The following is a 27214-nucleotide window of genomic DNA, read 5'->3' as shown; positions in this document are numbered from 1 at the left end:
CCATGTTAAGTGTCTCACCTGCAACTCTAGCTCCACCCCTAGAGGTATTCAAACCCCTCTTTTGGTGTTCATGGGCACCTGTTCTCATGTGCACATACATGCACACTGTGTCTTGTATGCCAAAGCCCAGACATACAGACATCAGCCACAACCTGGAGACCTTAGTGTGTGTATTATGTACAGCCCGGGAAGGAAGCATTAGCTCCTTTTGGAAAGAAGTCTCTACTGTAGGGGAGCAGCCTCAGGTTTGTAATCTTCCGGAAGAAGCAAGCCACAGCTTTTGCACACATTGGTCAGTTGTTTATAAACACTTTTGCTTGTATCAGAAGACTTTGCCAATCCCACAAGTCTGAGGCGTTGGCTTTTGTCAATTACACACCCATTCAGGAAATCATCCACTCCTTACACACTCACTCAAAGCTTCCTCTGCTCCCCACACTCACACGCAGACAGGCACGCACATTCACATAAATAATTCAGGAGTTTTCAAAATTTTATTTTACAGATATGAACTTTTTTTCCCCTATAAAAAGTCAACCTAGTAAACCATGGAGAGAGGTGGTTTTTACACTGTATGCTAAGGCTGGCCTGGGTGAGGCGACAGGAAGCGGTGGAGTGTGCCTCGGGAGGTTTGCATGCCTCTTCGGTTTCTGCTTCCCAGGGTCAGACTGGCAAGCTTTATTCTTTTGAGGAAATGATCCACTGGGGGCGGGAAGCCTGTTTGCTCACTGTTCTTATGGGAGTGGCAGTGCCTGCCGTCATAGCACTGGTTGTAGTAGTAATTTTATGGTAATAAAACGATTCAGACAAACAACCAACTAGAACTTTTGTACTGTAGGCAGTTCATCAGGAACCATTGGAAACACTGTGCTGTGTTGAGTCATTGGCTCTCACTGTCCTCCTCCACATAGCGTTGCATAGGCAAGGGTATTTTGGTTGTGTAGGGATTTATACCTCCTAGAAGTCAGCCTAGAAAGCTTGTGGGTTCTAGGAGTAATTCTCTGAGTTCTTTTCCCAGAGGAAAGACAGACAGTTAGTAATCCTGTTTTTCAAATATATGACAGGGCATTTCATCCCTCAATGTGCCTGTCTGACTTACGTTTCCAAACTTGCACGGGAAAACCCAGGTTGAGCTGGAGGATATTTGTAAAAATTATGTGATTTTGGTGTAAAAAGAAATTACAAACAAACTTTATACATTTTCAAAGGAAAAGGAGTCAGTTCCAACATGGTCATTCTTTACTATGCTAATGCTTTTCATTCTGGACTTCATTGTATGCAGAGATGATGTATGCATGAGTGTTCCACGTGAGTAAGCACTGTTTACATACAACTTTCCATTCTGTTTATATTAAAGAATGTGTGTATGTATGTGAATATTGCTTCATAACATTAAAACATCTTTAAAGGGTTGCTCTTAATATCTTTCAGTGTCTGTAACTGTCCACAGTTTAGTTCAGTAATTGTAAATTGTAAATTTTTAATTTTTAACACAAATCCTACTATAATGAGTGTGATTTGGAATTCATGCATGTTGAAAGGTACTAATAGAGCCTTCAACATTGTCATCACCTTGGTGGTGAGATATTTGCTGCACAAATGAAGCTTGTAGATGAAGCTCTGGAGCAGGGGGGAGCCTGTGATGGCATCTTACCAGCCACCATCAGTGAAGTGACAGCTTGTTCCAGCTCCTGGAAGGAACCCAGTGTTCAGAAAGCTCTGCAAGAACAAGGACTTGCAGTTCAGACCTGTTCCGTGAGCACATTGGACTCAGAGTATTCTAAAGGATGACATAAGTTACTCTCTCTCTGGCTGCATGTCAAATGCCTGTGAGTCAGGGTTTTCATGGGATGAAGAGGCCGTCTTCACTGAGTGACAGGCCAGAGCTATATATAGCTCGTTTCTTCATGTTGCACCTGGTGGCATTTGCTTTGCCCTGGTTGTTTGTTTCCTTGGGTGATGTTGCCTTAGGAATAGTCCTGAGGTGGTTTTAATAGGAAAGAGTCAGTGTATTGGAGCTGTAATAAAGGCTGCCGTAGAGATTCATGGGTAGTTCTCTCTCTAGAAAGCACTCTCTAGAGGTTCAGTGTGGAGGAGATGATAATAGCAGCCCAGTTTTTATGAACTTAATTTCAGTCAGATCTCCTCAATTACACATCTTTTAAAGTCATATTCTCCATAATGCAGAGCAATCGGTATACAGAAACTTCCTCTCCTGTGTGTGCTGTGGTCAGGGTAGAGGTTGTAAGCTGAAGGAAGAAGCCCATTAGCCCCAGGAGCTGTTAGCCTTAGCACGGGATTGTAATGAAGGCTAGGGATTAGATTCCCTGTGTATGAGGTGTAGCATCTCATTTACTAACTTAATCTCTCTAGGTGCCCTAAGTCTGCTATAATGGGCACCGTCTTATCAGTGAAGATTGTGGGCCTCTTTTGTGTGTGTGAGTTATTCTATTTTATTTTTGACCGTGTTTAGTGGAGCTCAGAATCTTAATCATGTCTCCATGTTTTTGGGTTTTTGTTTTTTTCAAACTTGAATAAAAAGTTGCATTGTGTGCCGCAGAGTGATCTCATGACCAGTCCTGGAGTATATCAGGGAAGCCTGTCATGTGACGGAGTGCATGTGTGGGAAGGTGAGGGGATTGTATATGAAGCATGGAAAAAGCTGCCTTGTGTCAGGGAGCAGGTAGGCAGTACAGTGGAAACCAGCAGAGAGACTCAGAAGGCAGAGCCCTTCAAATACAGGGTTTGTTAATGCCTGTGGCCTAATCAAGGGCAGCTCTTATTGGAGGTGGATTTATAATTTAGATGGCTGGCTAGTGTTTGGAAAGGAGATCTGGGCAGAGCAAAGCACATGAGTGATGGTACACAAGGGGGATTGAGGGAGGGGTATCGAGCATTGCCAGTAGCTTCAGTGAAAGTCAAAGAATGGAGTTCCTCTGGGTAAAGGAGGAGAAGAGTATGTGTGTGAAGAGGTGGCAGGACCTTTGCTCGTGGAGGCATGACTGGGAGGTCACATTCATAAACCCCAGAACTTACTTGAGACATCAGTGAGGTCTGTCTCAGGCAGTGTTAGCGGGAAGTTGGAAGGAGTGTGCAGTGTTTATTTGTGCCATGTTGATTGTGTCCATTTATAATTAGGGCTTTTCTTCACCGATATCAAACATCTACAATCTTTAAAAATTAAAATTGTGGTATAGTTCTCTTAATAATCACATTTTATATTGGAGCCGACAGCTATAATGAGGATAAGTGGAGAAACAAGACATTTAACTCGTCAGTCCTGAGAGGCTGCAGCACTGTTCTCATTATATTTCATGTGACAGACAGCGCACTGCTTGAGCTGAAAAATCGCAGGCACTCTTCAGCGTGCCGGAACTACCTGGTAATCAGTGGATTGCTCTGAGAATGTGCTAATGTTAGTGAAAGAGGGTAAAACAGCGGATGCCTCCTTTTCTGCTTATGAGATGGAGATTGAAGACACACTTAAATGTTTCATATTTTGCATAAAGAGCTATAGGATTAGATGCATTTTTAAAAGTACAAATTTGTTAAAAAATCATGTAATATCTTATTAATTACCTTATTAGTCTTATAAATTAATTAATATGACATTTTAAAAAATTAAGTAGCATATAATGTTGCAGACAGGTGGCTTTATTGGATATTAAGTGTTGTCCAAAAGGTATATAGGTATAAAGAGAAGTGGGGACTATGGTTTGGAAAGTTGTTTGTGTGTTCAGGGAACGTTTACTCCCAGGAACTAGCAAAGCATGGATAGGTAAGACTGGTTCTTCAGGAGAAATGAGGCCCGCAGTAACAACTCCAGACCATCCTAAAGCTGTCTTCATCGAGTTTCAGAAAGAAACATGGCTGTATGTAACTTTTCTTCTCATGAGAAGTATCATTGACCTAAAGATTAAGTGAAACAACACTCCAGGAGAGGTGGTTGTGTATGCCTTTAATTCTAGCACCTGGGAGGCACAGGTAGGAGGATCTTGGTGAGTTCAAGGTCAGCTTAGTCTACATGCTGAGTTCCAGGATAGCCAGAGCTCCAGAGGGAGACCCTGTGTCAAGAAATGATGATGATGATGATGATGACGATGACAATGACAACAGCAGCAAGTGCAGCTACTTGTTGGTGCTCTGCTTAATAAATAGGTCTTTTCTTTTGGTGTGGCGTGGTTGTGTGGCTGCGCGTGCCCACATGCATGTGGAATCCAGGGGGTGATGGTTGGGTGTCTCTGCCCATGCTGGCTGGCTTGTATGCTTCAGTCCTCTTGTCTTCCCCAACCCAGCACTGAAGTTACAGAATCTGCTGCATCTGTCGTCTTATGAGAATAGTGCGGTACAAGTCCCCATGCTGACCTGGCAAATGCTTTACCAACTGAGCTGTCTCCCCAGCTCCGACACTTAAATCTTGGCCTGGAATTGGCCACCTCCACTGTTGGCTGCATCAGGCAGGCTGTGGAGAGCCACTGGTTTCAGGCATGGTGTCGCACAGTTCATTGTCACATATTTTTGCCGGAGCAAGCGATTCCAGCTTGTCGTTCAGCAGTCATTGACACTAGTCAGCGAGGCATGGGGTCAGAGGAGTTTCTTTTTTAAATTTAAAATCTTCAATTTGATCTATATCTACATTCATAAGAATACGTGTATAAGTGAGTCTGTGATAGAAATTAAAGTGTACATATACATACATAAAAAAAATTCCTTGGCGTGAGTTTGTGTGTCAGTCTGCTCCCTGGTTCAGAGCTGTTATCGTATTCCTAACCCAGTGGTAGGCTTTCAAATCTGACCAGACTGTATTGCATTAGACTTCATGGATGGAGTATTAGCAGATAGTTATCAAGAATGAGCACTGCATGTATTGCTCTCAAAAAACAAAAAAACAAGCAAACACTGAAATCAACTAACTAATTCAACAAACAAATTCCCCCCCACCCCCGAAATGGGCAAAATCGTAATCACTGTAAAGAATAGTGCTTCAACAGTTTCATATCTCTGAACCAGAAGACTCCACAAGGATGCCCAGGCTCACTCCTAGTGTTACCTTGCCCTCTGCCCGACTCCTCTCACCTGCCCTCTGCATTTCCTTCTTCTTCTTAGGAGCACTGCTGCGTGAGCACGTCCTCCTCTTGGGATTGCTTAAAGTGAGGGGCAGAACTGCACAAAGGTCCTATTGTCATACCGTCAGAGCCAATAAATAAAAAAAAATCCGGAAAGAAAAGTTTGCTTCAGTGTTGCAGGGAGATTCGGTAACATGGGAGTGGAGATGGGGCTTTTGGATTGACTTCGGGATGGCAAGAGGCAGACCTGGGGAAGGAGTACCAGTGGACTGCTCTTGCTCATTATGAGAACTGAACTGGTGAAAGAGAACATGTCTCATCAAGAGATGTCATGGGGTGTCTGGAAAGATGGCTTAGAGGTTAAGGGTTTGATTCCCAGCACCCACACAGTGGCTCATAGATGTCCATAACTCCAATTATGGGGGTTCTGACTCACTTTGCTGGGGTCTGTGTGGACCACAAACATGGAAGGGAAAATTCCCCCTCCATTCCCAACAAAATACACTGTCCCTGTGAAGAAGAGCAGGAAATGATCCAGAAGAGGGGCACATAGAAGGGGTGGACACGAAGAGAGAATATTGAGCTGGCAAAAATCCGTGATTGTATGTGTGTTCATTCCAGCATGCGTACATGCTTTTGAAAGTGTTTCCCTTTGTTTTTAGGCTTAAAGTGTGTGGACCTCAGTTTACAGATTGGGGCGTTCACTATTTTGGAAGTCCTGAAAAGGAGTGGTGCCCAAAGTCTACCAGTCACTTAAAAATATAGTTTGTTGAGATTCAGAATTGTGTTTTTAAACCTTTCTGTCCCCTCCCTAACATATTTGCAGCACCATCATGGTAACATTCCCTTGGGGGTGGGGTGCATTTCAATGACTTAAGGTTTTCTTCAGTGTCAGCGTTACATGGAGAAGCACAGCAAGATGGCAAGGTAGTAAGAGTGCTGATGAGCGAGCTCAGCTGCTGGAGCTGCTTAAGCCCTCTAGCTGGCATTCAGTCCTCACTAATGCACATAGGAATAAGTACAAGTTTGAAACAAAACAGAATGAAGTAGCAAAATGGAAGAGAGGACCCTGTGGAGGTCACAGGAAGAGCTTGTGTTTGCTGTGTGCTGAAATTCAACCTCCCCAAGATGATGCCCAAGCCAGATGCCTTAAATACAGTACAGTTGTTTGGCCCTTCAGGTCACCGGAGATTCTGGGATATGTAGTTGACTAGTTTTCAGTGAGACCTGGGTAATCCGGTAGGTGAACTTGTCTCTTGCGTACCTGTTAGAGTTTCTCTATTTTTGTGTGTTGACTTCTCTACCAGATAGATCAGTCTTGCGCTCAGTCCGTGTTCATGCTTCTCATTAGCTTAGCACATTGTCATGGGTCTTGCATCATCTGTGATTCCTATGTGTCCTGCCTAAAGTTCAACAACTCTTGGTATTCCCATAGCAGGGACGTGGTAAAGGTATATATTAAAGGTTTCAAGGACATGCTGGGAGAGTCCCAAATAAGGCAAAGAAAACAGTGAAACAAATGTGAATGTGGTTTGAGAACAGTTAACTTAATTGCAGATGTGGTGTGTCCAATTTTAACTTAAAAATAAAATTCATTTTGACATTAAACATATTAGGTAAAATATATTGGTAGAGACACTAGTACATATATTAAAACAACCCCTTTGGATATTAGTGTAATTTTTTTGCTTTAGTATTAAGAAAAATCCTAAAGCATTCAGAAACATTTCATATCATTTGGATTGTTCTTTCTCCTCTTAAGCTGTATTCTGAGGTGGTATCTGAGGCGCAGAGCAAAGCTGTTCTCTAGGGAGGGAGCTCAGTTGCTGGCTCAGGCTGGGAATTGGGTTGCTATAACTACAGCACACAGATGTGCTATACATATAAATACAGTCTTTTGTGGTACTTGGGATCCTGACATTGGTAGTGTCAAGTAAGTGGCCTTAAACACCAGGATTCTTAGGCTTGTGTGTGTGTGGTTGATGGTTTACCAATTGTTACCACATGCTTGAGGGTCAGAGAATTGTCCTCTCCATTCTAGGTATAAATGTGATGGTTCATTTTGTCACGGTTGTATTTCTTTTACAGAAAAGTATTATTGTACTTATGAAGGTCTTAAGATCTGACCTATATCAGTGAAGCACAGTAAAGCACAGTATTGATTTTTCTCTCTTAAATGTTTGAATTGTGTGTCTGATACTACTTGCAAAGGGATTCACAGCTCTATGTTGTGTCAGTTACATTCAGAAATATGATAGAGGAATGCTCTGGTACTTTGTCACCTGTGTGAGTTCAATGTGTGTCTTAAAATATGTCTGTAGAAACTAACTTTGTTTTTAAGGAAACAAATATGTTGCATTGGGCATCCTAATAGGACATAGTGTGAGTTAAGGATTTTGCTAAATTCCATGAAGTTGGAATATCTTTGCTAAAATAATTTCGGTTAGTTGTAGTGCTAGGGCAATGTCTGCCTTCCTTCCTTCCTTCCTTCCTTCCTTCCTTCCTTCCTTCCTTCCTTCCTTCCTTTTAATGAATTGCAATGTGTATGTGTGTACTGTGTGTGTAGAATTACACTCGACAGTTGAAAGTAACTATAATATATGCCCCTCTCAATTTTCTAACGTACCATAAATTGTTTGAAAGCACTAGTTGTAATAAGTAAAATGAAGCCATGGCTTAGATATATAAGTGCATGCGGATTCTTAATGTTCTTATTTATCAATTAAAATTGCACACACAGGATTAATACTATTTCCTTAGCTGTTTTTTTTTTAATTTTACTAACATTTATGACTTTATAGGATTTATCTTTTCTGCAATTAAATGTAAAACAGCAGAAATCCTACTTGGTGTTCATAAAATCCTTTTTAAAATTAGACTTTTGTATTAGTAAGGGTTCACTAGAGGAACAGAACAGAACTAATAGAATATATCTTTATGTCTACATATTTATCTATATCCATGTCTATGAGATTTATTAGAGTGGCTTATATAGGTTGTGATCCAGCTAGTCCAACAATGGCTGTTTAACAGTGCAAAGTCCAAGAATCAAGTAGTTCTTTATTTAGTCTGTGAAGCTAGATGTCCCAGCTTCTCGTCAGTATATGCTGGAATCCTGAAGAAGTTGGGTCTAAAAGCATGGAAGGAATGGACTTGCCAGCAAGAGTGAAGGCAAGCAGGCAGAGAGAGCTACCTTCTTCGTTTATATAGTCTTTTCTATAGGCTGCCACCAGAAGGCGTGGTCCAGATTAAAGGTGTGTTTTTCTGTTTCAAAAGAGCTGGACTTGAAGTGAGTCTTCCTACTTCAAATGATTTAATTAAGAAAAAAACTCCCTCACAGGTATACCAAGCCACTTGGACTTTAATTCCAGATGTAGTCAACTTGACAACCATGAATAGCCATCACAGCTTTTATGTTAAGTCTTTGAGTTAAATATTTTGGGATACATTTTATCCCTCAACTTATTTATGTTTTTATAGCTATAAACTGCTGTTCATTAACGTATAATTTTATTATATGTTTATAGCATTTATTTACTCATGCGTTCATTTATTTGTGCATTTTGAGATAGGGTTTCACGATATACCTCTGGCTAGCCGGGAACTTGGCATGTAGACTGGCCTGGCCTGGAATTCAGAGTTCCCCCTGCCTGTGTTTCTGCCTCCAGAGTGCTGGGAAAGCCAGGCTGGTGGCACTGCACTGGCCCAGTGTTGGTGCACTTTCACAAACGTTTGAGCTAATTTTAAAATTAGAGCATTGGTCAAACTCTGTAAAAACACTTTCCTTTGTTGTACTGTACAGTTTATGGCCCATAAAGATGAACTTATGATAAAAATAAAATGTATTAAAATTAATTTCATTTACATATAGTTAAATACAAGATTAAGATTCTTCCATTTATTACTGTAAGTTAACTATGTCAGAGGTGAATGTGAAAAGGTACATGTGAAAGTTGTACATGTGTTTTCTTGCAGAGTAATAAATATACATACATACATACATACATACATATATACACATATATATGTGTACACACACACACACACACACAGAGTTCAGAATCTCATTTTCATTTTTCTATACTGCCAGTCACTTGATTGTGAACTTTTATCTAAGTTTTGGAGTCTCTGCCTTAAGAGTTATTGTGAAGAAGGTATTTCAGGTTTTATAGCCAGTCCTTGGTCAAACTCTGTAAAAACACTTTCCTTTGTTGTACTGTACAGTTTATGGCCCATAAAGATGAACTTATGATAAAAATAAAATGTATTAAAATTAATTTCATTTACATATAGTTAAATACAAGATTAAGATTCTTCCATTTATTACTGTAAGTTAACTATGTCAGAGGTGAATGTGAAAAGGTACATGTAAGTACCTTTCACAAAGGTTCATGTAAGTTAATATGTGTGTGAAAGCATCCTTCCTTGTGGTTATAGCAGATTTTTCATTGATTACCTGTCAATATGAAGTAACCATAGTCTTGAAACACTGTAGAGAAGAGCTTACCACTCAGAACCAGTAAGCATGAGTTTTATCTTTTGAAGACTGCCTGAGGGCCGTTACATCCCTGGAATGGGAGGGTATCCGGGAGGCTGCATATGGTTGGTGCCAGATAGCACACCTACACAGGGTATGCTGTAGTGATGGTCCCACTGGCATTTCTGTCAGGGTAGAGGCTGATTGGCCATGCAGCAGAGTAACTTAGGATGCCAAGTAATGGCATTGGACAGCATTCAGAATTACAGGGCATGAGTTAAGAGATGTTCTGACATGATTAACTTGTCCTTAGAGGAATGGTGCCTTCAACAGCTCTAACAAGACATCAAGGAGAGGTGGGTGAAATGAACACAGGTATCTTTAGGTGTATTGAGTCCCAGGTGTTGACAAACGTGAGAACCGAGGGCAGGAATAGGGCAACTTGATAACTTGTTCACCTTGAGGTAGGTAGAGGGAGGGTTAGATAAACAGAGAGACAACAAATGGAGAAAGAGGAATGGATAGAGTTATGTCTGAAGGTAACAGGACAGACTCTGACAGCTTTAAAATCATGCCTTCCTATCCACCATAACTCCGAAGTGCAGAATGACCTCCCGGCCTATCTTAGCAGGCTAGCATATTGCCAGTGCCAACACAAATGCCAAATCTTCTGGAGCTCATTGAATCTTGTAAATGAGGTAGAATGGATCTCAAAATATTAATTTATAAATAATAGTTTGGATTGCTTCTGCTCTTTCTCTCCTGTGAATGTTCATGTATGGATAGTGTACTTTTGTTTCTTCTTGGGTACTAGTGTTGTTTATTGACCTATATCATGAATCAGCACGCTGTTCTCCACTGTGGTTGGAGTTGTTCGTATCCATAATGGCTGTCTGGTTGCTTCATGTTGTCTCCCAGTCCTCTACTGTCAGACTTTTCATACCAACCATTCTAATAGCTGTGTGATTTGCTTGTTTGTTTTGTTGTTGTTGTCGTTTTGTAGTGGTGGTTTTGTTCTGAGTTGGGCTTGTACAGGGTCTTTCACACACCAGAGAAGAGATCCACTAGTGAGCTGTGATAACACCAGTCTAAGCTTTTTTCGCCCATATGCTATTGGCTACTCCTGTTCCTTCTTTGATGAAATTAGTTCAGATCTTCTGCTTATTTAAAAAAAAAGATTGGACTACTTTTTTTTTTTTGGATATTTTAAATTTTACATTTCAAATGTTATCTTTACGGTTCCCCTCCTCCTCGTAGACCCCCTAAATCCCTCCTCCCATTGATGCCTGACAAGGCTATCCTCTGCTACATATGTGGCTGGAGCTATGGGTTCCTCCATGTGAACTCCTTGGTTGGTGGTTTAGTCCCTGGGAGCTCTGTGGGGTCTGGCTGGTTGATATTGTTGTTCTTCCTATGGGGTTGCAACCCCCTTCACCTCCTTCAGTCCTTTCTCTAACTCCTCCATTGGGGACTCCGTGCTCAGTCCAACAGTTGGCTGCAAACATCCGCCTCTGTATTTGTAAGGCTCTGGCAGAGCCCCTCAGGAGACAGCTATATCAGGCTCCTTTCAGCAAGCACTTCTTGGCATCCACAGTACTTAGACTACTTATTTTCACTTGTAAACATTTTGTGTATTCTGGATACAATTCTTTTGTTAAATATATTTTAGAAAAATGTTTTCTCAAACATTGGCCTGCGTTTTTCTTAAATAAAAGACAAGTCTTTTAAAATAACAGTATTTGGGCTGGGGAGATGGCTCAGTAGTTAAGAACACGGACTGCTCTTCCAGAGGTCCTGAGTTCAATTCCCAGCAACCATGTGGTGGCTCACACAGAGGTAAAGGTAAAGGTGTTTACCACCAAAACTGAGAACCTGAGTTCAGTTCATTACAGGTGGTTATCTGTAATGGGATCCGATGTTCTTTTCCTGCGTGCATGAAGAAAGCAACAGTGTACTCACATACATTCAATAAATAAATCTTTAAAAATACAGTATTTACCCTGTGTTCCTGTGTGTGTGTGTGTGTGTGTGTGAGTGTGTGTGAGAGAGTGTGAGTGTGAGAAGGGGAGGGGGAGGGGGATGAACAAAGGCATGGGGAAGTTAAAGGACAGCCTGTGAGAATCTTTTTAACTTCAACCACGTGGGACTCAGGAATTGAACTCAGGCTCTCAGTTTTGGTGGTAAACACCTTTACCTCTACCTCTGGCCTTATCGCTGGCCCTGAACTGTAGTTTTTTTTTTTTTTAATTAAAATTTATTTTAAAACCTCTCACTTGTATTTTTTACTTTGGGTATTCTGTTTAATGACATCTTAAACTGGTGCCACAAAAGTTTTCTTAGGCTTTTTTTCCTAGAAATTTAGTATTATCAGTTTTTTCATTGATGTCTACGATCCGTTTTGAGTTAATTTTTCTGAGTGGTTTGAAGCTTTTTATTTTTGCATGTGAAGTCAGTAGTTTTAGGAAGATTCCTTCAAAGAATCTTTACAATCCTTTCAGGTCTATGTGTATGTGTAGGAGTGTGTGCCATTTAGCGTGCATGTGAACGTCAGAGGACAACTTCATGAAGTCCCTGTGGGTTCTGAGCATAGAACTCAAGTTGCCCTCTTGCCTGCACCAAAGGAATTTCTTAATTTATTGAATTACCTTCACATGCTTTTAAAATCCCACTGAATTAATTGTTAAACATTTACATAAAATATTTAATTAAAGAACAACAACAAAAAAAACATTTATCCCTCTGTATGTTTGTCTGCCTTTGTGTGACCTAATGGTACATTTGTTATAAATACCAATTTTGTTCTTTGTCAGAATTGTTTTGTAGCTGTCTTCCCTTATAGATTTAAGATTAGCTTATTGGTATTAAGAATGCCAGTTAGGATCTGACTGGGTTGCCTGGACTGAAGTCAAACACCAGCTTTTTCCATGAGCATAGAGTACCTTTTTATTTCAGAAAATTTCCTTTCACATACAGGTCATGTGTATCTCTTATTAGGTCATATGTTATCTCATATTAGCCTTGATCATAAACCTTTTAATAGTAAATCACAAGATTTTACCACTTCCGTCCATAAGAGAAATTCTGAAACAGATTAAACAACGTCAACAGTGTTGATTTTTGTAGAAAGGGAGGGAACACTCATTTTACTCATACCACAGTGTGATTCATTAGAAAAACCCTCATTTCCCTCAGCTGAGCTAAACCAGTTGGCATTTTATTACTTGCTAACTTTGTAGTAAAGTATACGTATGTGTAAATGTTCTTTTCCTTGTTCCAAACAGGTTTTGTTAGGTCCTGTCTCACAAAGGCACACTAGCATTTTACCTCAGGAAGTAAGTATGTTGCATTCGATAGATGGCTGGGATTTGAAGCCAGTCATGTAAATGTGCTTTTCAAGACTGAGATGTTTGATTTTATCAGTCTTACTCATTCACCAACTTATTATATAGTTCTTAATGTATTTTTGTTGTTGTTGCTTCTGTGAATGTTATAAAAATTAGGTTGTTTGTGGATAGATATTGGAGCTGAGCCGACATCTCTGACTCGATATGCTCAGCTTTGCACTGTGAAATGGTGAAAATTAACGAACCATTTTGGTCACGGCACGGGTCCCTGTGCTGAAGGGAGAGCCTGCCCTGGACCATAACTTTTGAAGAACCCGTCAGTTGACATCTGTGCCAAAGCACAGTGGTCAGCAGAGACATGTTTGTGCCGCTTTGTAGAGGGATAGCAGCAGATCAATTTAGCTGAGCTGTCTGTAGCAGGTCGGTGGCGAGAACACAGACACTCCCAAAGCGTAGCCCTCATACCACTGTCCCAGGCTGCTTTGGGTTGTGGCACGAGAAAAATTTGCTCTGTGTAGCCCGGTACATCTGAGGTAAGAACAACTTTATCACCGGAAGAGGGAAAGCGAGAGTCACACAGCCTCCTCCAGCCTCGCCCATCTGTGATGATGTAAATATATGCCAGTCTTTACTGCACTAATCCCTCAGGCCAGTATACAATTCAACTCTTTTGGTGGAGAGCAACCGGCTCTTAGCACCGCTTTTAATACATGTTAATAACAAAGATTGCAGCTGTAGTTCTTGTGAACATTTGACCTTGAAGCCTCACAGGAGAACAGACTTTGCCGATTTCTACTTGTCCTTGAGTTACAAGAGTAGATAATGAATTAATACAAATTGATAAAGAGTATCTGTCAGGCAGCTGCTGAGGTCATGAGACTGGTATGCGGAAAGAGTGCCCATACAACATGCGTAATACATAATGCAGCCCAGAGAGGTGGGTGGGTCATGGAAGCAGGAAGCGAGCCTCAGAAGGAATGTTGGCTCTGCTAGAGCCGCAAGCCCGGAGTGCATGGGCTCACCAGCAGCTAACAGGGAAATGGGAGCGCTTGCTGCTACAGAGACATAGCCGTAGACGGTGGCAGCACTGTTGCTGTACTGGGGCTTCAAAGACATTGAAGACAGTGCAGGTTGGATTTTTAGAAATTAAAATGTTCATACTACAAATATTAAATGCTTAATACTTCTTAAGTAGAGGAACTGAACAGGGGGTGGGAGAGTAAGGGAGGCACAGTGAAGAGCCCTTCCTTGTTATTTTTGTATGTGCTACATTTGTAAGTAGAGATTCAGTGCTGGGTTTCCGAACTGCCATTGAGTGCTTGCTGATGGTGGAGCATTTCTAAAGTAGCTGTGGAAGGTGTCTAGAGACGGTGAAATGTGTGTAGTTTCCAAATACTTAGGGAATTGTAGCCACTTAGTCCACTCTCTTGACACAGTGTGTAATACACACACACACACACACACACACACACACACACAGACACACACATTTTGTAATTTATATGAGGTATGATTTTATTTAGTGCCTGCTAATTTTTGAGTGAATGTAAAACATTTAAAAAGATTCAGTGTGTTTTTCTGGCAAGTGTTTCAGTGTACTTTGCTGAGTTGTCTCTTGACTTGGAGAATGAAATGCCAGGCTTCTGCAGTTGCTGCCATACTCTGTCCAGACAATGAGATGTAACTCTTTCTTTGAAGTCATCAATACATACATTGATTTTGGTTCAGGAGCAGCAGTTGGTTACTTACATTTTAGTCAATTAGATTTATTTATAAGGAGATTAATATTCAGTATCTATCACTTTCTAGGAATGAAGAGATGAGAAATAGGCTCTCTGATAGTTTGACATTTTAGATGATTGGGTAAATTTGGATTGCCTGTCAGTGTCTCAGCTTCTCTGCTGTGCTCTGATCTCCTGGTCATCTTCCCTGACATGAGTAAGTTTACATTCCGATGTAGAGAACTTGCATTCCGCCAAGCAGTTCTGACGCACACAAGAATGTGGAGGCCCATACACAGGGCAAGGTTAGGGACACTGGCAGAGGGGGCTTCTGTGCCCAGCTGCTGCCTTTTCCAGGACACTCACACTAATAAAACATGCTCTTGAATCAAATTGGGAGAAAACATGCTGACAGAAACCTAGGCTCGACCAGCCTTACAACTTCTGCTGCCCATTAGTTACCTATGGGAGTTTACACAAACTAGGTAAGGTGCTTTTCACAGATTTGTGCTTTCTGGTTATGAACTCTATCTAGCAGGCTAATATAGTGCATTTTGGATTATGTAATGTCATGCTATTTGCACCTGTTAAAAACATTTTCCTTACTTGATTTTGATTTGAAGAACTGAATTAATTTGTAATTCGTAATTTTTAAATTGTTCTGTGCAAAACCTTCAAGTGGGATGAAACTGTGGACTGTTGTACTGTGCTGTGTGCTGTGGTATGTGGTGTGTGCTATGTGTTGTGCTGTGTGGCGTGTGCTGTGTGGTGTGTTGTGCTGTGTGCTATGTGTTGTGTTGCTGTGTATTATGAGCTGTGCTATGTACTGTGCTGTGTGTTGTGTGCTGTGTTGTGTGCTGTGCTGTGTGCTGTATGCTGTGGTGTGTGCTGTGCTGTGTGCTGTGTTGTGCTGTGTGTTGTGTTGCTGTGTGTTATGTGTTGTATGCTGTGTGTTGTATGTTGTGTGCTGTGCTGTGTGTTGTGTGCTGCATGTTGTGTGTTGTGTGCTGTATGTTGTGTGTTGTGTGCTGCTGGTCTTTCAACTGATGGCTGGCAACAGATCTTACATGCTGTTATTTTCATAAGGCTAAGAGAGCCAACAGTTGACAAATGTGGACCTGTGTAACTTAGCTGTCATTTTGCGGCTGGCTGTTTAATATTAAAGATTGTAAGAATGTACTGGAATTACGTTGAAGCTGAAGGGCTGAAATCAAAGTTGTGCAGTGTGTTTATACAGAACAACTTCTTTAAGAACACTCATACCGTATTTGCCGCACCCTCACATCCCGCTTCAGTTTCATAGCTGCCTGTCAAAAGCCAGTGTCTAGGATGGAAAAGGACCAGCAGGATTCTGAATGTTATAGCCAAGACTTACCTGGCATGTTGGCAAGTGTATGTGTATGTGCACGCACACACAAACATTGATTTTTGTTTTACACATAGGTACCCACAAAAACTGAAACTACTGTAAAGACTGGGGTGACTTTTAAAGTGTTTTAATCCAAATGTAAACAAAACAACACTCTATCTTTGAAAGTTCAAAGCGGCAACAGTTAACCTATCTGTAGGTTGCACTCCTGGCAGGCGCTGTCAGAGGGCACTTGGTCTGTATGGATCTGACATTCAAACCTCTGGGTATTTTCATCTGACCTAAGGCTCTTCCTGCACTATGTGATTTTGCTGAATTTGAATTGCTCTGTGAATTACAAATGCTGAGCCATCTTTTCCCTCTCGGCTAGCTGGCAAGTGTGCCTGGCCATTGAGTGCTGCCTCTCCCTGAAGGCCATTCTGGGCTGTCATTGGGTTGCAGCTGTTTGAATACTCATCTTCCACAGACTGTAAACTACTGAAGAAATAGTGGCTGTATTTTGTGAATTTGATTTTGTAAATTCCAATGTTAATTAAAGGGCTTATGTTGATAATACTGATTTGTGTTACCTGTCCAGTGAACACATGAAGAGGAGTGGGCAGCAAAACACTTTACATGTAAGAAATAATATGGAAGAGCCTTATTATAGTCCACAGACAAAAGGAAAAATGTGGTTATATTGAGTTAAAGCAAACAGGATATAACTGATTGCTGGGGACACGCACTGAGTGTCTGTTACATGTGTGCCTTTCCCATGTCTTCCCACGTACGTTCATAGCTACTGTCACTTCGGCCTTCTAGGACCAATGGGAAGAGGTTGGTGCAGTGTTTCTCAGTGGGGTGGTCCAGTCTCAAACAACTTAAGGTTTTGGTATGGGTGAGGCTTGCGGGACAGGGGGAGGGCTCTCTAACCATGGCCAGGCGGGAAGTGGTAGGCAAGCACTCTTCCATCTAGTTGTTTGCTTTGACTTCCTGCTTTTCCTAACTTCTTAGTTTTTGTAAAGAAACCTAAAGCCAGGAAAAGAAACAGAAACTAACTGTGGGGCTCACCCTTCTGTCTCCCCTCTGGCCTCAGCGGCCTCTCACTTTCTTCCCCTGTGAAGTTGCCTATTCTAGCTAATTCCTCTAAGTGGAGTTTTTGTGATTGGCTTGTTGCCCTCTGGGTGATATTTTTAAGCTTCGTCCATTTGTATCATGTGTCAGTTCTTCAGTCCTTTTTATGTCTGAACAGTCCTCCATTGTGAGCTGTATATGGTGTCATGCAATTGTCCGCCCAGCACTTGGGAGGCTCGAGGCAGGCAAAGCATGGATTTGAAGCTAGCCTGGGTGGGCTATGGAGCCAGACTGTTATCACCAACATTCTGAAGTCTGTTTTATGTGTACATAATACTGTTTGTTTGGTTAATAGAGTTGTTTCCATATGTGGCCATTGTGAATTATTTTGCACTGAGCTCTGCTGTACAGATAGTGGAGTCCTAACACTTCCCTAGCACCAGGGCTATGGACACCACAGTACTAGCCTCATGATCTTACAGGTGCTCTCAAGAGATCCTAGTTCAGATCCTTATGCTTCCAGCTGGGATGTAAGCAACTGGCCCTTCTCCTCAGTTCAGTTTGATAAAGACAAATGCCTTGCTTAGATTTATTCCAAGGCTGCTAGCCTCTCTCCTTCAGCGTATTTGAGAAATTAATGTGCTAAAGAATTGTCTTCCCTATTGACAACATTGTGATGTCTACAGGATGTGAGTCTTGTGGGGCTGTAGTTTACCAGTTCACCTACAGCTACCACATCCCAGACTCTCCTGGGAACATATTGTACAGTGTGACCTTTGCATGTTAATTCAACTCAAAGTCATGAAGTTCTAGAAGCTAAGCCCTAGCTGTATGGTAACAGGCTTTGCAGTGTAGAGTAGGATGTGGGGACTTGATACAGGAACCATGCATACCAGCAGCGCTGTGGAGTTTGCTAGTGTTGAAGGTGGGGATTCACCTTTTCCTGCTGAAGTTTGTGAACAGCCCCGTGGCAGCAGGTTTTGATTTCCTTTATCAGGTATTTGTAGGAAGGACCATTGTATCCATTACAAATACGTATGATTTCTTTACTGTGCCATTCCACATTTTCAAAAGAAGCAGTCGTGCTTATAAAATTGCCTAGGTCTGAAATGGAATGAAATATGACAACTGAGTTTCCCAGTTGTGCTTTGGCATGCTTATTTATTTTGAGGTGTTGGCAGTTGAACCTGGGAGGTGCTCTTGCTAATTGCACATACCACACCGAGCCACACAGCACCCCTGCCTTCATTTTTAGATTTTGATGTTATGTTACTTAGTAACAAACCTGAAATATACAATATACATTTGTACCTAGTCATGTAATAGGATTAAAATGGTGATATTGGTAAGCCTGTTACATATTTTACTAAAATGTCAAAATTATTTTTCAAGTTGTTGAATACCGTGGTGTCCTGAGGTTGATGACTGGTGTCACTTTCTTCTTCGAGACTGTGTCTCTCTGTCAGTCCCAGAACTCTTACCTTATGGTTAGTCTCACTAGCCAGCTTGCTCCAGGGATCCTCTGACCTCCCTTTCACCACAACAGCCAAGCAGGTTTGCAGTGGATTCTGGGATCTCAACTCCAGCCTTACTGCTTATATGGCAAAGGCTTTAACAACGAAGTCATTTCTCTCCCTTACTGGCAGAAGTCTTCTGCTTTATAAGGCATGCTACAGTATGTATGTTTGAATAAGTCTGAATGTATGTGAGTGTTTTAGAAATTCCTTTTCAATGGTATTATCTATAATTCTGGGTTTGATCTTCATAAAACAAGTTTTGAACCCCGAAGAACATAACTGATGAGTCTACTCTGACTGGTGACCCCTCATGTAAATGAATAAAATTGACAGATGAAGTGGTCGGAGGGACCTCTTGATTTTCATAGCTTGGCTCCTACTACATAAAACTTTGTATGTCATGATAGAAGGGCCCTATAAAAGGAAGGAGAATCTCCTCCGAAGTTGCCCAGAAGGCCTGCTTAACTTGATGGTGGGGAAAAGCGTTCAGTTAAAATTTGTTATTGGGAATGTGTTTTTTTTCCTTTAAAGATGTTTAAAGTGTAATATGTGGGGTATGAGCTTTCATTGTGTCTAAAAGAAGATAAGATGTTTATCATTGCATGACAATGGAGAATTAGAGATTATCATGTTAAGCCAACTAAACAAGTCTCAGAAAGACAAATGTCACATATTTTTCTCTCAGATGCATCTTCTGTATTAAAAGTACAAAACACAGAAAGCGGGCGGGAGATGAGAGGAAGCAGGTCAGAGGGATGGGGAAAGGACCAAGGGTAGTAGGAGGATGCACAGGTAAGACCATACATACATGCGCAGAGGTATTATTACACTGAAACCTTGTTTGTCTACAGTAACTGTATGTACTAAGCGAACTAAGTAAAATATTACTAAAATATATACATGTAACATGATGAAATATATGTATTCAATCTTCATTGAAGCTTTAAAAATTGTTTCTTTTTAGAGAGAAAGGAGAGGTTTTTGGAGTAGTGATACAAACAGGCAGTTCGTAGATGGGGAAGGCAGGCCAGAACTGCTTTGGCACACCTGGGTTCTAGCTTGTAAAGAAAATGTCAGAACAAAACAAACAAACAAACAAACAAACAAGAAAAACAGTCTTCTCCAGGATTAAAGTGAGAGTTGACAGAGATGGGACGGAGGAGTAAGTTCTGAGTCCCCAGGGTGGCTCTCTCAGGGAGGGAATCCATGCACACATCTGCACTCACATCTGTGCACAACCCTTCTCCTAGCTTGGCATCTTTTTCTTAAAACATTTAGAATAACTTGATGAGGAAAATGAAGTCTCGGCATGTTAACTTAGAAAAGGGGAGCACCTGCAACTTATATTTTATAAACATTTTGTAGTTCATGATGGCGCCATTTCTATCTGTATTGGAATATTCTAAAACTTCACCTCATTGAGAATGTTTTCAAACCGTCCATCACAAAACATGCTTGTGTTAATTCTTCCTTATTTACATTATTAATTTGAAAATAATTTTCCAGAAAAAACATGATTGAAACTTAGGAATTTAAGTTATTTTGTTGTTATTTCTTTGTATAATCATGACTGAAGACACTTTTAATGTGTTGTTTTTGTAATTGAAAAAAATTCCCATAGTTGGGGTTAGCTAGAGTTCCTAATTCATGTTTCCTGATCCCTAAATCTTGTTTTCTTTACCTCTTTCTAGTTTTGGCAAGCGCTCTGCAGGAAGCTTTAGGCGTGGCTGTGAATGCATTGTCTTAGAGCCTTCTGAAATGATTGTGGTAAGAATGTCTCTGTGAGAACTTTTTCTTTTTCTCAAGTATTTTTCAGAAAAAAGTAAAAAGTAAAAGCTTTTTCACAAACTAGTTGTTCATCATAAAGTACTGTATTTTTTAACAGATTTACTTAATAATTATGAATTTTAATTCATAATTGTAATATTGTAATTATTTATAACATTCAAATGTAGAAGATAGAAAGTTGAAAAGGGATAGTATTTGGTGTTTGAACTTTATAATTCAATCAGTTGTTGTGTCTTTTAACCGAAATTTGGGGCACCCTGGAACTGTAGAAATTTAGCTCTGAGGGACTTATGCGTTGAACACATTCGTGAATTCCTTTAAATGAGAGGACATTAGAGACCTGCTGATGCCTTTGTCTCATAATCGTGTGATTTAGGATACATTACGATAAGGCTTCATATGGAAAGGTAGGAAAGATGTTAGTTAGCAACATAATTATTTTAGTAAAAGAGTTAAAGCAAAACTATCTGTGGTACTTCTTTCTTACTGCATAAAAATAATCTAGGAGAGGATATTAGACATTGTTTTAAGGTTACCAAAGCAAAGGCGGGTGGGTACAGTGCCAGCCCTCACCAGCCTCCTTCAGGACGGCTCTGTGTCCTCATCTGTCTTCTTGCTCAGGGAGGAAAATCTCATAAAGTAAATGATGGCACAGCCCCACATGGTGATAGTGGAGCTCTCCTGATCACATTCGGTTACATGTTGGTAGGTAACTCCAGGTCACGTTTTTAGAGGCAATTTCGGTTTTCCCCAAGATGCTGCAGAGGGGTTTTGTCAGCACAAAGAATTTCCTCTCTGAACATAGTAAAAAAAAAATGGGGACAAATCTCATAGAGTGAGAAAATAAGATGGCAGTGGTAAAATGTAGGATTATGGAAATCATGTACAAGCCGGGCGTGGTGGCGCACGCCTTTAATCCCAGCACTCGGGAGGCAGAGTCAGGTGGATTTCTGAGTTCGAGGACAGCCTGGTCTACAGAGTGAGTTCCAGGACAGCCAGGGCTACACAGAGAAACCCTGTCTCGAAAACAAAACAAAATAAAACAAAAAATAAACAAAAAACCCCAAAAAACCAACAATGAAAAAATCATGGGCAGATCATCGGACTTTCCAACACTTTAAGTTGAGATCTTTTTACTCCTGTTAATGCTGTTTTCATGGGATTTTTTTTTTTTGGTGAAGTTCCTGAGGGTTCATACTTTGACAGTATTACAGGAACTATGAGCACAGCCTCCGTGTGAGCAATCTTGAAGGCCATACTGAGGACTGAGCTCACTTCACTTCCTTTGTTCCCTGTTAGTATGCTCACTAGAACTTTTAGATGTGTTTTTTTTTTTTTTTTGCAATAAATACTACATAAGCAGAAAGAAACTGAAGGCATGCTGTGTAAGCCAGAAGAGGAACCTGGTCCCCTAGAGCCATCCTGCTGTCGGTGCTGTCTGATTCCTTCAAGGCTCCAGGGGATTTTACAGAATTTCTCAAATGCATCAGATTTGTGTGTGTGTGTGTGTGTGTGTACGCACACACATACATGCTAAAGTTATGACAGGCAGTGGCTGTATTCATAAGGTGTGGTCATACCCCATGACCTCTTTGACTCGTAAATCGGCACAAAGTCTACTTAAAGTCTCTTCCCCCTGAAACTGCAGACTTCCAGGGTAACCCAGATTGTCCCAAGTGGAACTGAGAATGCCTCTTCACCCAAGCGTCACTGTGGGCCAGTTAGCCCCAGAGACGTGCAGACACACATTTAACGTTTGTCTGCAGAATGAATGAAAGTAGACCATTTGTAAGTTTATTTTCGAATCTGGTGTTAATGTGGAACGGTCTGATTGGAGAAATGAAATATCTCGGGGGTTTTATTTCAGGTGGACTATATGGATGAAAATGAAGAATATTTCCAACGTCAAGCCTCCCACAGACAGTCACGGAGAAGATTTAGAAAGATCAACCAGAAAGGTGAAAGACAGACAATTATCGACACAGTGGACCCTTACCCTGTGGGGAAGCCACCTTTACCTAGAGGCTACCATACGGTAAGTTATACAGCAAGATTCGGTACTTCTCATAAATCTTTTGTGGTGGGGCTGGGTAAACAGATGGTTACAATTTGATTATTTTTGCATTCTTTATTTATCCACTTTATTATTTACCTTGAGACTGGTCTCCCTGTGTAGCCCTGACTGGGCCGGAACTCACAGAGCCCCATCTGCTCTCGTTTGTTTGTTTGTTTATTTGTTTACTCTCCCTTGAGTGTTGCTGCTGCTGCTTCTGGTAGAAGCACACATCATCTCATCTGAATAGATTTCAGCAAGAACTGAAACAAGAAGGGAAGAGACACAGCTTAGTCGTGGTATTTCTTAAACTCTTCTCAGAGATAGGCTTTGGGACAGGCATGGAACTTTTGAGTTGGTATTTTGTAAGTTTCCTTCCCTTAATTCAAGAGTTTAGTTTTCTGCCGTGCACCTGTCTCAATGACTGATATATCTTGCTTTTAATTAAGAAATAGATATGTGTAAAACTGTCATAGAACTTCTTCTGTGGGTTCTAGTGTGAGACTATTACCTCAGCTCTGTTCAATGCCCAGAACTTAGATAAGAATCACCTGAAATGACTGAAATGCTTCTGCAGAACAGGTCCAGAGATCCTCCTAAACACTGGACCACTCGATAGCCGCTGAGTTCATAGGCATTTGATAAGTAAACTCCTTTTACATTTGAAGAATCGAAGCCTTGGATAGTGGATGTATAAACTTCCATAAGGGAGGTTTTTTTTTTAAAGATTACACACACACACACACACACACACACTCACACACTCACACACTGTAGCTGTACAGATGGTTGTGAGCCTTCATGTGGTTGTTGGGAATTGAATTTTTAGGACCTCTGCTCGCTCTGGTCAACCCTGCTCGCTCAGTCCCTGTTTGCTCTGGCCCAAAGATTTATTTATTATACATAAGTACACTGTAGCTGACTTCAGATGCACCAGAAGAGGGTGACATATCTCATTACTGGTGGTTGTAAGCCACCATGTGGTTGCTGGGATTTGAACTCAGGACCTTCAGAAGAGCAGTCAGTGCTCTTACCCGCTGAGCCATCTCGCCAGCCTGACCCTGAGTTCTTATGCTAATGGCATAACATGTGTCTTAATCAGGGTTTCTATTCCTGCACAAACATCATGACCAAGAAACAAGTTGGGGAGGAAGGGGTTTATTTGGCTTACACTTCCATTCTGCTGTTCATCACCAAGGAAGTCAGGACTGGAACTCAAGCAGGTCAGGAAGCGGGAGTTGATGCAGAGGCCATGGAGGGATGTTCCTTACTGGCTTGCTTCCCCTGGCTTGCTCAGCCTGCTCTCTTATAGAACCCAAGACTACCAGCCCAGGGATGGTCCCACCCACAAGGGGCCTTTACCCCTTGATCACTAATTGAGAAAATGCCTTACAGTTGGATCTCATGGAGGCATTTCCTCACCTGAAGCTCCTTTCTCTGTGATAACTCCAGCTGTGTCAAGTTGACACACAAAACCAGCCAGTACAACATGGAAGGTGGTTTAGCTGCACGTGACATACGGGTGTGGCCACTATAGGACATTAGTTTATGACTAGAAACAGAAAAATGGTTCATTCAGTAACTATTTTACACTTCGCAGGTTTTCTTTCTGCAGGTAAGCACAAGTGGAAGGCACACACAGTCCAAACCATTTACTCAGCTTTTCATAACTTTAGGATGGACATCGTCTATGTCCTGTTCACACACTTATTGCTAGGAGAGCTCTTTGTATTTAAATCTCTAACAGGGTTTTGAACCCCTGCAGTCTTCTTACTCCATGTACCTTTTCAGTTTGTCATGGAGAATCTTTTGTTTGAGTTCTTGGGGGAAGAACTGAGTTCTGTCTGCCACAAAGGCAGCTCTGTTTGCCTGTTGGAGAGACGTGGGTATCAGAAAGAGCAAAGCTTGTAAGAAGCTGGGCATGCTGGTGCCTACCTGTTCTTTTAGCATAAGGAACATGCCAGAGGCAGGCTACAGGTGGAGGCCCATCTCTTGTACATAGGAAATTCCAGGCCAGCCAGGGCTTCAGACCAAGATCTTGAGTCAAACAAACAAACAAACAAACAACCAGTAAGGCCTAGTGAAAATCATAATTCTTTTCATTTTGTTTTCTTACTGTTGTTGTTGTTAATTGAAGAAGGGTTGGGTGTAGATTTAACAGACCAGAAAGAAGGAAATACATATTAAAAATTATAAATGCTAGTACTTTAAAATAGATGACTGTGTTTTGACATACTAATATTGTTACTATTTGTTCTGCTTTGAAATTGCTTTCTCAAACTAGTTTCCATCCTAAGAAACTCAGATGAGCATGCACTTCTTGCTCAGTGTTAGATGTCGATTGATTAACCTGATGAGCATGTATGGGGCATGCAAGTTGGAGGGTCATACATATCATGGCTTTCTCTGGCCTGCCTTGTCTCGTCTTTCCTGGGATCCTTCATTACCCTCTGTTCATCATTCTCCTTTCTTGCTCTGTTTAAGTATATACATTTAACAGTATGTTATCTGGTCAGCAGGTACTTTTGGAAACAATTTAATATTAAGACTAAGAAATTTTATCAATATTTACTGTATGTGACCACTGGGAATAAATTTGACTAAATGAATTAAGATGGGCAATAGCATGGTTGTAATTTAAAATATTGAGTCCTTTTTGAGATATAAATTGTGTTTTAGTTACATATATATATATATATATATATATACACACACACATACATAATTTATTTGGCTTAAACAGATTTTAATGAGAAAAACAAAATTTGTTTTATATGTTTGATGGAAACAGTAAAAGAGATTTAGATGGGAAATAATTAGTCTTCATTTGATGTGAGTCATGTTGTTCATAACAAAAACTCTCTTGGAAAGAAGTTGGCTAGTGCAGTAGGCCTGGGGTGGAAAGCTGGTCTTAGTCGAGTCACATGAATGTCCCTGAGACGAGTCAGGATGACTTTCCAGTGCATGGCTAAAGAACACAGCACAGTAATGCAGCTGCTCTGCACTGTCGTTCCACACTGAGATGAACGTAGTCTTCGTTTTGGCAGACGCAATATGGAGCATGTCTGACATTTGTTCCTCTTTTCCTTTCCTCCTCTATGGCACTCATTTCATTCTGGCTCAAAGGAATGCACTAAAACTCAGGTATTGTAATCCATGTGGTGTCTTAACACTAACCTACGTTTGTGTGTAAGTTTGCAATGTTACTAATGAATTATAGTGCTGATGTCATTTGCTCGGTCTTGTCCTGCTGTGTTTCACCCCGATGGGTGAGACTTGTGCGTACCTTGGAAGTGTTGGTTTTAGGTGGAGGTAGTCTAGTAAGCTTCATGTACACAGTTTTCCATATGGACAGGTCATTACCTGAAGAATGCAAGTGCAATTTAATTATCTTTTAAGAGTGATTGAAGCACTGTTTCTTTTTTAACTTGTTTTGCAAATAAGAAAAAACAAACAAAGAAACAAACAAAAACAGACATTGGAATTGCCCTGCCTTTCTTGTGGGAAAGCTCATGGGAAGTTCCGTAGAAACTTACATTTTAATTGTTCTATTGATAAAAAGCAAATTTAGAAATCCCAGGTTGAGGGCATTTGGGGAATATACTGGGGAAATTTCATTTACATTAAAAAAAAAAAAACCAACAGGCTTATTCAAGAGAAGAAATGGGAGCTGCAAATCTCTTATTGTGTTTTCTTATTTGCACCTTGATTCTAACCAGACTTCTTGCTTTGGTTTGCCTACATTTTAATCAAGAGGTCTAGAACACCTTAACTTGTTTCTTAATGGCTGCAATAACTAATCTGCGAATTTTGGAATTGGGCTGTTGAAGTTGTCACTCATGTTTGGCTTGGGGAATTTGGAGTTATGGAAGAAAACCCAATGACTCCCTGGAAGATGGTAGAGGAACAGTAACATTTATGGCTGTGTTACTGTACAGGAGAAAGGTCATGAGAAGATCTGTCCCTAATATTTTTGGATATTGTGGCTGCCTTTCATGAAATAACAAACTGTATACATTTTCAAATTAAATGAGACAACTTCCTTACGTTCTGTACAAGGGATGCTGTAGTGGTGTTGTCATGATTTGTATGTGGGGTGGAATATGTGCATGTGTGTACATGGGTGCATGGGTGTGTACAAGTGTCTGGAGTCCAAATCTGGCATTGTCTATCACTGTCTGCCTTGATCCTTAGAGGTAGGGTTTCTTGGTAAACCTGGAGCCTGCTTTATCAGCTGGGCTAGCAGCCAGCAAGCCCTAGTGAGCCTCCTGCCTCTTCCCTCAGCAGTGCTAGGGTTGAGGTGTGCATGAAACCACACCCTGCTTAATTTTTTTAAAAAAGATTTTTATTGTATTTTATTTTTTGTGTATGAGTGTTTTGCTAGCATCTGTATATATGCACCACTTAAAAAAAAAGAAAGTTCATAAAAGGGATCAGATACCCTTTAACTGGAATAGGGACAGTTGTGAGCCACCACATGGGTGTTGGGAGCTGGTCCTGGGTCCTCTGCAAGAATAACAAACACTGCAGGTCCCCCTCCCCCTAGCCTGCTGTTTGGATGAGTGCTGGGGCCCAAACTCTGGTTGTCTTGTTTGCACACTAAGCATTCTTATCCTCTGAGACATCTATCCAGCCCTGAAACTGCTAATTGTTCAATGATGAGATAAATCTAAAAACTTTCTCTTCAACTTTTAGGCCTCATGGCTGTACATTTTCTAAATTGTATAGCAGTTTTTTTTTTTTTTTTTTTAAAAAAAAGTCAGCATTTTTACTTTTAATATGGAAAGTCAGCACCTTAATAGTTAATAAGAATCCACAATGTAATT

At 40.8% G+C, this 27214-nt stretch overlaps 1 protein-coding gene across 7 annotated transcripts in view; it reads left to right on the top strand.

Annotated features, from left to right (window-relative positions):
- Positions 1-27214, top strand: part of Rapgef2 (Rap guanine nucleotide exchange factor 2) — a 227064-nt gene that overhangs the window by 91669 nt on the left and 108181 nt on the right. For 5 of the 7 annotated variants that reach the window (XM_029474997.1, XM_021157687.2, XM_029474999.1 and 2 more), the window contains exons 5-7: positions 20239-20314; positions 22203-22370; positions 25515-25532. In XM_029474997.1, coding sequence (XP_029330857.1) covers positions 20239-20314; positions 22203-22370; positions 25515-25532 — 262 coding nt within the window. Of the gene's footprint in view, positions 1-13686; positions 14018-20238; positions 20315-22202; positions 22371-25514; positions 25533-27214 lie in introns of those variants that run through there. The other 2 variants (XM_029475001.1, XM_029474996.1) reach the window with 2 other exon arrangements.

Source organism: Mus caroli, chromosome 3 (genome assembly GCF_900094665.2).
Source record: "Mus caroli chromosome 3, CAROLI_EIJ_v1.1, whole genome shotgun sequence".
NCBI classification, from domain to species: domain Eukaryota; kingdom Metazoa; phylum Chordata; class Mammalia; order Rodentia; family Muridae; genus Mus; species Mus caroli.
This window is presented reverse-complemented; position numbering and strand designations above follow the sequence as displayed.